This window comes from Lonchura striata, chromosome 31 (genome assembly GCF_046129695.1).
Source record: "Lonchura striata isolate bLonStr1 chromosome 31, bLonStr1.mat, whole genome shotgun sequence".
Lineage (NCBI taxonomy): Eukaryota > Metazoa > Chordata > Aves > Passeriformes > Estrildidae > Lonchura > Lonchura striata.
In genome coordinates this window covers 4838755-4854516 of record NC_134633.1, presented here as the reverse complement: position 1 = coordinate 4854516, position 15762 = coordinate 4838755, and the positions used below count along the sequence as shown (strand labels likewise).

Genomic DNA, 15762 nt, shown 5'->3' with positions numbered 1-15762 from the left:
GTGGTTTTTTGGGGGATTTTTGAGGATTTTTAGGGGGGATTTTGAGGAGGTCTGGGATGGTTTTGGGGAGGATTTGGGGGAATTTTTGGGGGGATTTTTGTGGTTTTTTGGGGTTTTGGGGAGGATTTTCAGGAGGTCTGGGATGGTTTAGGGGAGGATTTGGGAGAATTTGAGAGTTTTGGGGGATTTTAGGGAGGTTTTGGAGGGTTTAGGGGAGGATGTGCGGCGGTTTTGGGGAGGATTTGGGGAATTTTTTGGGGGATTTGGGTGGTTTTTTGAGGGAATTTTAGGGGGGATTTTGAGGAGGTCTGGGATGGTTTAGGGGAGGATTTGGGAGAATTTGAGAGTTTTGGCGGGATTTTTAGGAGGATTTTAGGGAGGTTTTGGAGGGTTTAGGGGAGGATGTGCGGCGGTTTTGGGGAGGATTTGGGGGATTTTTGATGGGGGATTTGGGTGGTTTTTTGGGGGATTTTTGGGGTTTTAGGGGGGATTTTGAGGGGATTTGAAGGGGTTTTGGGAGAACTTGGGATTTTTGGGGGCATTTTTGGGGTTTGCAGGAGGATTTTGAGGAGATTTGAGGGCATTTTGGGGGGATTTTCGGGGGGGGGCTCTTGGAGGAGTTCTGGAGAGGTTTCAGGGGGATTTGGGGAGGATTTGAGGGAATTTTGGGGTGGTCTTGGGGGGATTTTGGGGAAATTTTTGTGGGGTTTGGGTTTTTTCAGGTAATTTTTGGGGTCTTGGGGAGGATTTGGGGGAGATTTGAGAAGGTTTCGGGGGCATTTGGGGGGATTTTTTGATTTTTGGTGATTTTTGGGTTTTTTTGGCGATAATTGGGGAGGTTTTGGGGGGCAAAGGGGAATTGGGGCCGCGGGGCTCTGCTGGGCGGGGCGTGAACGCTTCATTTGCATATTCATGAGGCTCCTGCCAATGGCTGCGTGGCTTTGCCGGGCGGGGGTGTGAATGATATCTTTAATTTACATATTCATAACCTGATAACCAATAGGGGCGAGGCTGTGCCGCCGAGGTTTCTCCCCCCCCCCGCCTTGCTGTATTTGCATATTCATGAGGTGCCAGCCAATAGCCCCTTTCCCCTCGCGCTTCCCGCCCTTTCATTGGCCACGCCCCCGTTCCCCACCCCTCACTAGCCACGCCCCTTTCGCCACATTAGCCCCGCCCATCTCCTGGCGCAGAGTGCCAGCGCATGCGCAGTGTACCCGGAAGTGTCCGTCCCTGGGCGCCGCCATCTTTGTTCCCGGTGCCCGTGCCCGGCTCCAGCATGTCGGAGACCTACGGTGCGGCCATAGGGAGCCGGGGGATCTCTAGGGGATCTATAGGGGACCTGTAGGGGATCTATGGGGGCCAGAGGGGCTCTGGGGGGGTTATCTAGGGCATCCATAGGGGATCTGTGGCGGGCTGGGGGCTGGCGGCCTCTGGGGGTCCCTGTAGGGGATCTATGGGGGGTCTATAGGGGAGCTATAGGGCGGCTATAGGGGATCTGTAGGGGCTTGGGGGGGGCTGTGGAGGGTCTGGGGGGTGTCTCTAGGGGTTCTATAGGGGTCTGGGGGGGGTCTGGGGGTGTCTATAGGGGTTCTATAGGGGTCTGGGGGGGTCTATAGGGGATCTATAGGGGTCTGGGGGGGTCTGTGGGGGATCTATAGGGGTCTGGGGGGGTCTGGGGGTCCCTCAAAGGGGTCTGGGGGGATCTATAGGGGATTGGGGGTGGCTATGGGGTCTCCATATGGGATCTATAGGAGTCTGGGGGTGCCTATAGGGGTTCTATAGGGGTCTGGGGGCGTCTATGGGGGATCTATAGGGGTCTGGGGGGATCTATAGGGGTCTGGGGGGGTCTGGGGGTCCCTCAAGGGAGTCTGGTGGAATCTATAGGGGATTGGGGGTGGCTATGGGGTCTCTATAGGTGATCTATAGGGGTCTGGGGGGGTCTATAGGGGATCTATAGGGGTCTGGGGGGGTCTATAGGGGATCTATAGGGGTCTGGGGGGGTCTGGGGGTCCCTCAAGGGAGTCTGGTGGAATCTATAGGGGATTGGGGGTGGCTATGGAGTCTCTATAGGTGATCTATAGGGGTCTGGGGGGGTCTATAGGGGATCTATAGGGGATTGGGGGTGGCTATAGGGGATCTATAGGGGTCTGGGGGGTCTATAGGGGTTCTATAGGGGTCTGGGGGTGCCTATAGGGGTTCTATAGGGGTCTGGGGGTGGCTATGGGGTCTCCATAAGGGATCTATAGGGGTTTGGGGGGATCTATAGGGGTCTGGGGGTGTCTATAGGGGATCTATAGGGGTCTGGGGGGGTCTATAGGGGTCTGGGGATGCCTATAGGGGTTCTATGGGGGTCTGGGGGGTTCTATAGGGGTCTGGGGGGGTCTATAGGGGTTCTATAGGGGTCTGGGGGGGTCTGTGGGGGATCTATAGGGGTCTGGGGGGGTCTATAGGGGTTCTATAGGGGTCTGGGGGGGTCTATAGGGGTTCTATAGGGGTCTGGGGGGTTCTATAGGGGATCTATAGGGGTCTGGGGGGTTCTATAGGGGATCTATAGGGGTCTGGGGGGGTCTATAGGGGTCTGGGGGTGTCTATAGGGGATCTATAGGGGTCTGGGGGGGTCTATAGGGGTCTGGGGGTGCCTATAGGGGTTCTGTAGGGGTCTGGGGGGGTGTCTATAGGGGTTCTATAGGGGTCTGGGGGGGTCTGGGTGTGTCTATAGGGGATTGGGGGGGCAGGCTATAGGGGTTGGGGTGTCTGCATACATTTGGGCCAAAATTTGGGAATTTTCTGTCTAAATTAGGGAATTTTGGGTCTAAATTATGGAATTTTGGGAAAATTTTGGGTCTAAATTTGGGGATTTTGGGGCAATTTGGGTTCTAAATTTGGGAATTTTGAGTCAAAATTTGGGAATTTTGGGTTGGAATTTGGGAATTTTGTGTCAAAATTTGGGAAATTTGTATCTAAATTTCAGAATTTTGGGGGATTTTACGTCTAAATTTGGGAATTTTGGGTCAATTTTGGGTCTAAATTTGGGGATTTGGGGGAATTTGGGTCTAAATTTGAGAATTTTGGGGAATTTTGGGACTACATTTGGGAATTTTGGGTCTAAATTCAGGAATTTTGGGGCATTTTGTGTCAAAATTTGGGAATTTTGGGTCTAAATTTGGGAATTTTGGGGAATTTTGGGTCTAAATTTTGGCATTTTGGGTCAAAATTTGGGAATTTTATGTCTAAATTTGGGAATTTGGGGTCGGAATTTGGGAATTTGGGGTCGAAATTAGGGAATTTGGGGACTGAATTTGGGAATTTTGGGGAATTTGGGGTCACAATTTGGGAATTTTGGGTCTAAAATTGGGAATTTGGGGTCTGAATTTGGGAATTTTGGGGACTTTTATGTGTAAATTTGGGAATTTTGGGTCTAAATGTGAGAATTTTGGTGGATTTGGGGTCTAAATTAGGGAATTTTGGGTCTGAATTTGGGGAACTTTGTGTCTAAAATTGGGAATTTGGGTTCTGAATTTTGGGGAATTTGGGGTGTGAATTTGGGATTTTGTTTTTGGGGAATTTTTTTCCCAGATTTCCTCTTCAAGTTCCTGGTGATCGGCAGCGCCGGCACCGGCAAATCCTGCCTGCTGCACCACTTCATCGAGAGCAAGTGTAGGAATTCCCAAATTTCTGGGATTTCGGGAATTCTGGGCAGTGGGGGAACTTTTGGGGAATTTTTTTTGGAATTTTTGGGAAATTTTAGCCATTTTTTGGGGGATTTTTGGAGATTGTTTGGCCATTTTGCCCCATTTTCCCCCATTTTCCCCGTTTTCCCCCACTTCCCTCAATTTTTTGCCATTTTTCCCATTTTCCCCATTTTTCCCCTTTTCCCCCCATTTTTTCCCTTTTCCCCATTTTTCCCCATTTTCCCCATTTTTCCTCATTTCCCTGCCATTTTTGCCCCATTTTCCCCTACTTTTCCCCATTTCTTCCCCATTCTTTCCCCATTTCCCCTTTTTTCCCATTTTTTCCCACTTTCCCCCATTTCCCCCCAATTTTTCCCCATTTCCCCCATATTTTCCCATTTTCCCCCATTTCCCCCCAATTTTTCCCCATTTCCCTCCCATTTTCCCCCCTTTTCCCCTACTTTTCCTAATTTTCCCCATTTTTCAGTTATTTCCTGTTTTCCATTTTTTTGCATTTCTTCCCCCATTTTCCCCCATTTTTCCCAATTTTTCCCCATTTTTTCCCCATTTTTCCCCATTTTTTACCCATTTTTCTCATTTCCCCCAATTTTTCCCAATTTTTTACCCTTTTTTCCCATTCTTTCCCATTTTTTCCCATTTCCTCCCCATTCGTTCCCCATTTTCCCCCAATTTTCCCAAATTTCCCCCCATTTTCTCCATTTTCCCCCATTTTTTCCCCATTTCCCCCCATTTTTCCCCATTTTCTCCATTTTCCCTCATTTTTTCCCCATTTTCCCCATTTCCCCTCATTTTTTCCCCATGTTCCCCCATTTTTTCCCCATTTTTCCCCATTTCCCCCCATTTTCCCCCATTTCCCCCCATTTCCCCCCGATTTCCCCCCGATTTTCCCCAATGTTTCCATTTTCCAGTCAAGCAGGATTCCAACCACACCATCGGGGTGGAATTTGGCTCCAAGGTCGTCAACGTGGGCGGCAAAAGCGTCAAACTGCAGATCTGGGACACGGCCGGCCAGGAGCGCTTCAGGTCCAAAATTCCCTTTTTCTGCTTTGCCCTCCTTAAACCACATCCCCCCCTTTTCCCTGATTGTTCCCACTTTTTTCCTCTTTTTTCCTGATTTTTTCCTGATTTTTTTCTGATTTTTTCCTCATTTTTTCATTATTTTTTCCTCATTTTCCCCAGATTTTTTCCTCCTTTTTTCCTCATTTTTTCATTATTTTTTCCTTCTTCTTTTTCATATTTTTTCCTGGTATTTTCCTGACTTTTCCCTGATTTTTTCCTCATTTTTCCTAATTTTTCCTGATTTTTTCCTCATTTTTTCATTATTTTTTACTTTTTTTTCATACTTTTTCCTGATTTTTTCCAGTTTTTTTCATTATTTTTTTCTCATTTTTTCCTCATTTTTCCTAATTTTTCCTCATTTTTTTCCTGATTTTTTTCCTCATTTTTTCATTATTTTTCCTCCTTTTTTCCCCTCATTTTTCCAGATTTTTTTTCTTCATTTTTCCTGACTTTTCCCTGATTTTTTCCTTATTTTTTTCCTCATTTTTCCTGTTTTTTCCTGATTTTTTCCTATTTTTTACTGATTTTTCCTGATTTTTCCTGATTTTTCCCTAATTTTTTCCTGATTTTTTCCTCATTTTTTCATTATTTTTCCTCTTTTTTCCTCATTTTTCCTGATTTTCCCTGATTTTTTCCTCCTTTTGTTCCTTCTTTTTTCCTAATTTTTCCTGATTTTTCCTAATTTTTCCTCATTTTTTTCCTCCTTTTTTCATTATTTTTTCCTCCTATTTTTCCTGATTTTTCCTAATTTTTCATTCTTTTTTTCCTTCTTTTTTTCATACATTTTCCTGATTTTTTTCTCCTTTTAAAATTTTTTTTTCTCCTTTTTTCCCTCATTTTTCTTAATTTTTCCTGACTTTTCCCTGATTTTTTCCTCCTTTTTTCCTAATTTTTCCTTATTTTTTCCTATTTTTTTTCATTATTTATTCCTTCTTTTTTCATATTTTTCCTGATTTTTTGCTAATTTTTTTCTCCTTTTTTCCTCATTTTTCCTAACTTTTCCTCATTTTTTTCATTATTTTTTCCTTTTTTTTTCATATATTTTCCTGATTTTTTCCTCATTTTTCCTAATTTTTCCTCATTTTTTTCCTAATTTTTTTCATTATTTTCCCCTGTTTTCCAAATTTTCCCAAAATTTTAGTAAATTCCCCCAAGTTGCCCCCAATTTCCCCAAATTCCTCCAATTTTCCCCAATTTCCCCCCAAATTTCCCCTCCATTCCCCTTATTTTCCCAAAATCCCCCAATTTCCCCAAATTTCCCCCAATTTTTCCCCCATTTCCCCCGATTATTTTCCCCATTATTTTTCCCAAATTCCCCCAATTTCCCCCAAATCCCCCCAATTTTGTCCCAATTATTTCCCTGTTATTTTTCCCAAATTTCCCCAATTTCCCCCATTATTTTTCCAATTTTCCCAAATTCCCCCAAATTCCCCCCAATTTCCCCAAATTCCTCCAATTTTCCCCAAATTGCCCCAATTTTCCCCAATTTTCCCCCAATTATTTTGCCCATTGTTTCTCCCAAATTTCCCCCATTAGTTTTCCAATTTTCCTCAAATTTTACCAAAATTTCCCCCAAATTTCTCCCCAAATTCCCCCCAATTTCCCCAATTCCTCCAATTTTCCCCAAATTTCCCCCAATTTTACCCCAAATTTCCCCTGATTATTTTCCCCATTATTTTTCCCAAATTCCCCCAATTTTCCCCCAATTTCCCCCATTACTTTCCCAATTTTTCCCAAATTTCCCCAATTTCACCCAATTTCCCCCAAATTTCCCCCCAGTTCCCCCAATTTTCCCAAATTTCCCCAAATTCCTTCAACTTTCCCAAATTTCCCCAAATTTCCCCCAATTTCCCCAAATTTCCCCCAATTTTACCCCAATTTTCCCCGATTATTTTCCCCATTATTTTTCCCAAATTCCCCCAATTTTCCCCATTATTTTTCCAATTTTTCTCAAATTTTCCCCAAATTTTCCCAATTTTCCCCAATTTTCCCAAATTCCCCCAAATTTCCCCCAAATTTCCGGCAGGTCGGTGACGCGCAGTTATTACCGCGGGGCCGCGGGGGCGCTGCTCGTCTATGACATCACCAGGTGAGGGCGGGGCCTGTGACGTCATCGACACCTTGATGACGTCATCGACACCCTGATGACATCATCGGGCGGGGCTATGACGTCATCGCGCGAGCCGATGACGTCACCGCGCCGTTTCCATGGGGTTTTTTGGGGCATTTTTTGCGTTTCCGCGGCGATCGATGACGTCACCGCGCGACTCGATGACGTCACCGCGCGACTCGATGACGTCACCGCCGCCGATCTCTGACCTTCGGGGGCGTTTTGGGGCATTTCCGGCTTTTTTCCCCCAATTTTTTTCCCGTTTCTCCCCCCGTCCCTCGCGGCTCCCAAATTCCCGATCCCGAATTCCCATTCCCAAAATTCCCCGCTGGGAAACCTCCGCTGGCTGTGAGTGACGTCATCACCTGCATTTATGACGTCATCATGTGAATTTATGACATCTTGGAGCACTTTTTTCCCATTTTTCCCCATTTTTCCCCATTTTTCCCCATTTTTCCCCATTTTCCCCCATTTTTCCCCATTTTCCCCCATTTTTCCCCATTTCTGGGGTTTTTTTTCCCCAATTCCCAGCCGGGAGACATCCAACGCGTGGGCGCAGTGGCTGTGACGTCATCACTGTGAACTTGTGATGTCATCATGCAAAATGTTCCCATTTTCTCCCATTTTTCCCCTTTTTTTCATTTTTTTATCCCATTTTTAAGTTTTTTTCCCAAATTTTCACATTTTTCTCCCGTTTTTTCCCATTTCTGGCATTTCTGACCCCAAATCCCAGCCGGGAGACGTACAACGCGCTGGCGCAGTGCCTGTGATGTCATCATGTCAATTTATGACATTTTGGAGCCATTTTTCCCCATTTTTTCACCTTTTTTTCCAGTTTTTTCACCTTTTTTCAGTTTTTTCACATTTTTTTTCCGTTTTTCCCCCATTTCTGGCGTTTCTGACCCCAAATCCCAGCCGGGAGCCGTACAACGCGCTGGTGCAGTGCCTGTGACATCAATGTGTCAATTTATGACGTTTCCCTGCCATTTTTCCCCATTTTTTCACCTTTTTTTCCCATTTCTTCCCAATTTTCCCCCATTTTTCACATTTTTCTCCCGTTTTTTCCCATTTCTGGCATTTCTGACCCCAAATCCCAGCCGGGAGCCGTACAACGCACTGGCGCAGCGCCTGTGACATCAGTGTGTGAATTTATGACGTTTTCCTCCCATTTTTCCCCATTTTTTCACCTTTTTTTCCCATTTTTTTCCGTTTCTTCCCGTTTTTTCACGTTTTTCTCCCGTTTTTTCCCGTTTCTGGCGTTTCTGGCCCCAGATCCCAGCCGGGAGACGTACAACGCGCTGGCTCATTGGCTGTGATATCAATGTGTGAATTTATGACGTTTTCCTCCCATTTTTTCCCATTTTCTCCCATTTTTCTCCATTTTTTTGCAATTTTTTCCCGTTTTTTCACATTTTTCTCCCGTTTTTTCCCGTTTCTGGCATTTCTGACCCCAAATCCCAGCCGGGAGCTGTACAATGCGCTGGCGCAGTGCCTGTGACATCAATGTGTGAATTTATGACGTTTTCCTGCCATTTTCCCCCATTTTTTCACCTTTTTTTCCCATTTTTTTCCGTTTCTTCCCGTTTTTTCACATTTTTCTCCCGTTTTTTCCCGTTTCTGGCGTTTCTGGCCCCAAATGCCAGCCGGGAGACGTACAACGCGCTGGCGCAGTGGCTGACGGACGCGCGGACCTTGGCCAGCCCCAACATCGTAATCATCCTCTGCGGCAACAAGAAGGACCTGGAGGGCGAGAGGGAGGTCACCTTCCTGGAGGCCTCGCGCTTCGCCCAGGAAAACGGTGCGAAAAAACGGGAAAACGGGAAAAAATGGGGAGAAACGGGAAAAAATGGGAAAAAATGGGGGAAAAATGGGAGAAAATGGGGGAAAAATGAGGGGAAAATGGGGGAAAAGGGGTTTGCGATGGTGGGGAGGTGACGTTCCTGGAGGCCTCGCGCTTCGCCCAGGAAAACGGTGCGAAAAAACGGGAAAATGGGAAAAAATGGGGAGAAACAGGAAAAAATGGGGGAAAAAGGGAAAAAATGGGGAAAAAATGGGAGAAAATGGGAAAAAATGGGAAAAAATGGGGGGAAAATGGGGGAAAAAATTGGGGAAAAGGGGTTTGGGATGGTGGGGAGGTCACCTTCCTGGAGGCCTCGCGCTTCGCCCGGGAAAACGGTGCGAAAAAACGGGAAAATGGGAAAAAATGGGAAAAAACGGGAAAAAAAGGGGGAAAATGGGAAAAAATGGGAAAAAAAAAGGTGGAAAATGGGAAAAAAATGGGGGAAAAGGGGTTTGGGATGGTGGGGAGGTGACCTTCCTTGAGGCCTCACGCTTCGCCCAGGAAAACTTTGAGAAAAACCGGGAAAATGGGAAAAAACGGGAAAAAATGGGAATAAATGGGAAAAAAGGGTGGAAAACTGAAAAAGATTGGGGGAAAATGGGGAAAAAATGGGGATAAAATGGGAGAAATGGAAAGAAAATGAAATAAATGGGGGAAAAACTGGGAAAAAATGGGAGAAAATGGGGAAAAAAATGTGGAAAATGGGATTTGGGGTCATGGAATTGGGATTTGGGATTGTGGGATCGTGATGGGAAAATGGGATTTGGGATTGGGGAATTATGGGGGAAAATGGGATTTTGGGGAATAATTTTGGGGGAAAATTCCTGGAGGGAATAACGGGATTTTGGGAATATTCCCGTGGGAATAACGGGATCCTGGGAATTCCCGATGGGAATTTGGGAATTCCCGATGGGAATGTGGGGGATTTGGGAATTCATGATGGGAATAATGGGAATTCCTGATGGAAACGTTGGGGATTTGGGAATTCCTGATGGGAACGTGGGAATTCCCAATGGGCATGTGGGGAATTCCCGATGGGAATGTTGGGAATTTGGGAATTCCCATTGGGAATCTGGGAATTCCTGATGGGAATATTGGGAATTCCTGATGGGAACAGGGAAATTCCCGATGGGAATTTGGGGGATTTGGGAATTCCTGACGGGAATTTGGGGGATTCCTGGTGGGAACGTGGGAGAATTGGGAATTCTCGTTGGGAATGTTGGGGAATTCCTGATGGGAATGTGGGGAATTCCCAATGGGAACATGGGGGATTTGGGAATTCCTGTTGGGAATGTCGAGAATTCCTGATGGGAATTTGGGAATTCCTGATGGGAATGTTGGGGATTTGGGAATTCCCGATGGGAACATGGGGAATTTGGGAATTCCCGATGGGAATTTGGGAATTCCTGATGGGAATGGGGAAATTCTTGATGGGAACGCGGGCAATTCCCAATGGGAATTTGGGAATTCCTGATGGGAACAGGGGAATTTCCGATGGGAATTTGGGAATTCCCGGTGGGAACGTTGGGAATCCCCGATGGGAACATTGGGAATGTTGGGAATTCCCGTTGGGAATGTTGGGAATTGCGGGCTCAGAGCTGATGTTCCTGGAGACGAGCGCGCTGACGGGCGAGAACGTGGAGGAGGCGTTCCTGAAATGCGCCAGGAGCATCCTCAGCAAGATCGACTCCGGTACCGCGGGAAATCTGGGAATTCGGGATTTGGGATTCGGGATTTGGGGTTTGGGATTCGGGATTTGGGGTTTGGGATTTGGGGTTTGGGAATTTTGGCGTTCCTGAAATGCGCCAGGAGCATCCTCAGCAAGATCGACTCCGGTACCGCGGGAAATCTGGGAATTCGGGAATTCGGGAATTCGGGATTCGGGATTTGGGATTTGGGGTTTGGGGATTTTGGCGTTCCTGAAATGCGCCAGGAGCATCCTCAGCAAGATCGACTCCGGTACCGCGGGAAAGCTGGGAATTCGGGATTTGGGATTTGGGAATTTGGGGTTTGGGATTGGGGATTTGGGGATTTGAATTTGGGATTTGGGGATTTGGGGATTTGAATTTGGGATTTGGGATTTGGGATTTGGGATTTGGGATTTGGGAATTTGGGATTTGGGATTTGGGGATTTGAATTTGGGATTTGGGGATTTGGGGATTTGAATTTGGGATTTGGGGATTTGGGATTTGGGATTTGGGATTTGGGGTTTGTGATTTGGGGATTTGGGATTTGGGGATTTGGGGTTTGGGATTTAGGATTTTGGGTCCCCAATACCCCGGGTTTTTTTGAAAGGATCTGGGAGGATGTTGGGGTGATTTTGGGGGTTTTGGGATCCCGAAATTCCCATTTTTCCTCCAGGGGAGCTGGATCCCAAGCGGATGGGGTCGGGGATCTGGGTGGGATTTTGGGGGGATTTAAGGCGATTTTGGGTCCCCAATACCCCGGGTTTTTTTGAGGGGATCTGGGGGGATTTTGGGGTGATTTTGGGGCATTTTGGGATTCCAGAATTCCCATTTTTCCCCCAGGGGAGCTGGATCCCGAGCGGATGGGGTCGGGGATCTGGGGGGAATTTTGGGGGAATTTTGGGGGAATTTTAGGGGATTTTGGGTCCCCAATACTCTGGGGTTTTTTTTAGGGGATCTGAGGGGATTTTGGGGTGATTTTGGGGGATTTTGGGATCCCAAAATTCCCATTTTTTCCCCCAGGGGAGCTGGATCCCGAGCGGATGGGGTCGGGGATCTGGGGGGAATTTTGGGGGGATTTAAGGCGATTTTGGGGGAATTTTAGGGGATTTTGGGTCCCCAATACCCCGGGTTTTTTTGAGGGGATCTGAGGGGATTTTGGGGCGATTTTGGGATCCCAAAATTCCCATTTTTCCCCCAGGGGAGCTGGATCCCGAGCGGATGGGGTCGGGGATCCAGTACGGGGACGCGTCGCTCCGGCAGCTCCGGCAGCCCCGGGGGGCTCCGGCCCCCACCCGGCAGAGCTGCGGCTGCTGAGACCCCAAAAAATCCCCAAAATCCAGGTGAGGCACCCCGAAAATATCCCAAAAATCCAGGTGAGGCACCCCAAAAATATCCCAAAAATCCCAGCTGAGATCCCCCAAAAAATCCCCAAAATCCAGGTGAGGCACCCCAAAAATATCCCAAAAATCCAGGTGAGACCCCCCCAGAAATATCCCAAAAATCCAGGTGAGACACCCCAAAAATATCCCAAAAATCCAGGTGAGACACCCCGAAAATATCCCAAAAATCCAGGTGAGATCCCCCAAAAATATCCCAAAAATCCCACCTGAGATCCCCCAAAAAATCCCAAAAATCCAGGTGAGGCACCCCAAAAATATCCCAAAAAATCCAGGTGAGACACCCCAAAAATATCCCAAAAATCCAGGTGAGATACCCCGAAAATATCCCCAAAATTTAACCCTAAAATTCCCCAAATTTAACTCCTTAAATCCCCCAAATTCCCCCAAAATTTAACCCCAAAATCCCCCAAATTTAACCCCTTAAGTCCCACAATATACCCCAAATTTAAGTCCAAAACACCCCAAAAATCCCCCAAAATCCCCAAATTTACCACCAAAATCCCCCAAAACTTAACCCCAAAATTAACCCCACATCCCCAAAATTTCCCCCAAAATTGAATCCTAAAATATCCCAAAATCCCCCTAATTCCCCCAAAATTTTACCCCCAAATTCCCCAAAATCCTCCAAATTTAACCCCTAAAATTCCTCAGATATCCCCAAATTTAACCCCAAAATCCCCAAAATTTAACCCCAAAATTAACCCCAAATCCCCCAAATTTCCCCCCCAAACTAACCCCTAAATCCCCAAAATTTAACCCCAAAATCCCAGAAATTCCCCCAAAATTTAACCCCTAAATTAACCCCAAATCCCCCAAAATTTAACCCCAAAATTAATCCCAATTTCCCCAAATTTCCCCAAAATTTAACCCCAAAATTAATCCCAAATCCCCCAAATTTCCCCCAAAAACTAACCCCAAATTCCCCCAAAATTTAACCCCAAAATTTCCCAAAATCCCCCAAATTTAACCCCTTAAGTCCCCCAAAATCCCCCAAATTTCCCCCGAAATCCCCCAAATCTCCCCAAATTTAACTCCTTAAATCCCCCAAATTCCCCCAAAAGTTAACCTCAAAATATCCCAAAATCCCCAAAATTTAACCCCAAAATTCCCCCAAATTTAACCCCAAAATCCTCCAAAATACCCAAAATTTAACCCCAAAATCCCCCAAATCTCCCCCAAACTTTAACCCTAAAATCCCCCAAATTCCCCAAATCTCCCCCAAAATTTAACCCCAAAATCCCTCGAATTTCCCCCAAATTTAACCCCAAAATTTCCCAAAATCCCCCGAATTTCCCCTAAAATTTACCCCCCAAATTTCCCCCAAAATTTACCCCCAAATTTTCCCAAAATCCCCTGAATTTCCCCAAAATTCCCCAAAATATCCCGCATTCCCCCAAAATTTAACCCCAAAATTTCCCAAAAATCCCCTGAATTTCCCCCAAAATTTACCCCCAAATTTTCCCCAAATCCCCTGAATTTCCACCAAAATTTAACCCCAAAATCCTCCAAATTTCCCCCAAATTCAACCCCAAAATTTCCCAAAATCACCCGAATTTCCCCTAAAATTTACCCCCCAAATTTCCCAAAATCCCCAAAATTTCCCCCAAAATTAACCCCCAGATTTTCCCCAAATCCCCCGAATTTCCACCAAAATTTAACCCCAAAATCCTCCAAATTTCCCCCAAATTCAACCCCAAAATTTCCCAAAATCCCCCAAATTTCCCCCAAATTCAACCCCAAAATTTCCCAAAATCCCCCAAATTTCCCCGAAATTTAACCCCAAAATTTCCCAAAAATACCCTGAATTTCCCCCAAAATTTACCTCCAAATTTTCCCCAAATCCCCCGAATTTCCCCCAAAATTTAACCCCAAAATCCTCCAAATTTCCCCCAAAACTTAACCCCAAAATTTCCCAAAATCCCCCAAATTCCCCCCAAAATTTACCCCCCAAATTTCCCAATTTCCCCCAGATTTAACCCTTTCCTTCCCTTCCAGGACCAGGTGCCTCTGCCAGACCCGCCGCAATTTTGGGGGGGGGGTCCCCAAACCCCAAATTTTGGGTCCAAATCCGCGGCTTTTGGGCAAAAACAAAAATCCCCCAAAACCCCCTCGGGCTCTGGGGGGGGTCCCCAAATTCTTTTGGGGGGTCCCCGATTTTTCATGCGGTTTTTGGGGGGGTGCCCAAAATTTGGGGACCTCCCCCAGTTTTATAACTTTTTTTTTGCCTTTTTTTGCCTTTTTTTTACCTTTTTTCCCCTTTTTTTGCCTTTTTTTTCATTTTTTTACTTTTTTTCCCCCTTTTTTTGCCTTTTTTTTGGCATTTTTTACCTTTTTCCCCCTTTTCTTTCCCCTTTTTTTTCCTTTTTTTTCTTAATTTTTTTCCTTAATTTTTTCCTTTTTTTGCCTTTTTACCCCCTTTTTTTCCTTTTTCTTACCTTTTTTTTTGCCCTTTTTTTCCCATTTTTTGCCTTTTTTCCCCCCTTTTTCCCCCCTTTTTTTTCCCTTTTTTTAACCTTTTTTTGCCTTTTTTTTGCCTTTTTTTTGTCCCTTTTTTTTCCTTAATTTTTTTTCCTTTATTCCCTTTTTTTTTTTTTCCATTTTTTAACCTTTTTTTGCCTTTTTTTGTCCCTTTTTTTCCCTTAATTTTTTTCCGGTTTTTTGCCTTTTTTTGCCTTTTTTTTGCTTTTCTTTCCTTTATTTTTTTCCTTTTTTTACTTTTCTCGCCTTTTTCTTCCCCCCCTTTTTTTTACCTTTTTTTTCCCTTTTTTGTCTTTTTTCCCTTTTTTTCCTTTTTCTTCCCCCTTTTTCCCCCCTTTTTTTTTCCCGATTTTTTGCAGGGTTTTTTTCCTTTTTTCCCCCTTTTTTTTGCCTTTTTTCCCCCTTTTCCCCCCTTTTTTTCCGCCCATTTTTTGTGGTGTTTTTTCCTTTTTTTTCAGTTTTTTCCCTTTTTTTCCCTTTTTTCCCCCTTTTTATCCCCCTTTTTTTGCCTTTTTTTACCATTTCTTTCCCTTCCCCCCCCTTTTTTTTCCATTATTTTTTCTTTTTTTTCCTTTTTTTCCCCTTTATTTTTCCCCTTTTTTGGCCTTTTTTTTCCTTTTTCCCCCTTTTTTGCTTTTTTTTTTTTTTGGGGATTCCCCCAAATTTTTTTTGGGGGGTGTGGTGGTCGCCCCTCCCCCAATTTTTTCTCCATCCCCCCAAATTGGGGGGGTCTTTTTTCCCATTTTTTCCCATTTTTTCCTCATTTTCCACTTTTTATTTATTTGCACTAAATTTGGGGAGGGGGGGAGGGAATTTTGGGGAGGGGGGAAAAATTGGGGAACCCCCCCCCCAAAAAAATCCCAAAAACTCCCCAAAACTCCCGGGAATTTTGGGGATTTCCCCCAGAACCGAAGTGTGAAAAATGTGAAATAAAAAATTTACGTTTTCAGCTTTTTGGGGCATTTTTGGGGTGATTTGGGGGGATTTTGAGGGGATTTTGGGGGGATTTTGGGGAGATTTTGGGGGGATTTTGGGGGGGTTTGGGGGGATTTTGGGGTAATTTGGGAGATTTTGGGGGATTTGGGGGGATTTTTGGGGATTTTTTGGGGAAATTTGGGGGGATTTTGGGGGGATTTGGGGTTTTTCGGGAGTCTCTGAGAGGATTTGGGGAGATTTTTGGGGGAAATTTGGAGAATTTGGGGGATTTTGGCGGATTTGGGGGATTTTGAGTGGATTTTGGGGATATTTCCAGGGGATTTTGGGGGATTTTGGGGAGGATTTGGGGGATTTTGGGATTTTTGGGGAGGATTTGGGGTGGATTCCGCGGGCTTTGGGAGGATTTGGGGTGGATTTTGGTGCGATTTTGAGGGATTTTGGGATTTCTGGGGAGGACTTGGGGGATTTTGATGGATTTTTGGGGAGGATTTTGGGGATTTTGGGGGGATTTTGGTGAGAATTTGGGGAATTTGGGGTGGATTTTGGGGAGGATTTGAGG

General features: G+C 45.4%; 1 protein-coding gene across 1 annotated transcript; it reads left to right on the top strand.

Moving 5' to 3' along the window:
- The first annotated feature begins 1220 nt into the window (after window positions 1-1220).
- RAB4B (RAB4B, member RAS oncogene family) lies at window positions 1221-12079 on the top strand. The gene is made up of 7 exons (XM_077789153.1): window positions 1221-1292; window positions 3577-3657; window positions 4601-4715; window positions 6778-6840; window positions 8505-8659; window positions 10298-10393; window positions 11588-12079. Exons 1-7 carry the CDS (start codon window positions 1277-1279, stop codon window positions 11701-11703), a joined length of 642 nt encoding a protein of 213 aa, XP_077645279.1. The 5' UTR covers window positions 1221-1276; the 3' UTR covers window positions 11704-12079.
- The last annotated feature ends 3683 nt before the right edge of the window (window positions 12080-15762 follow it).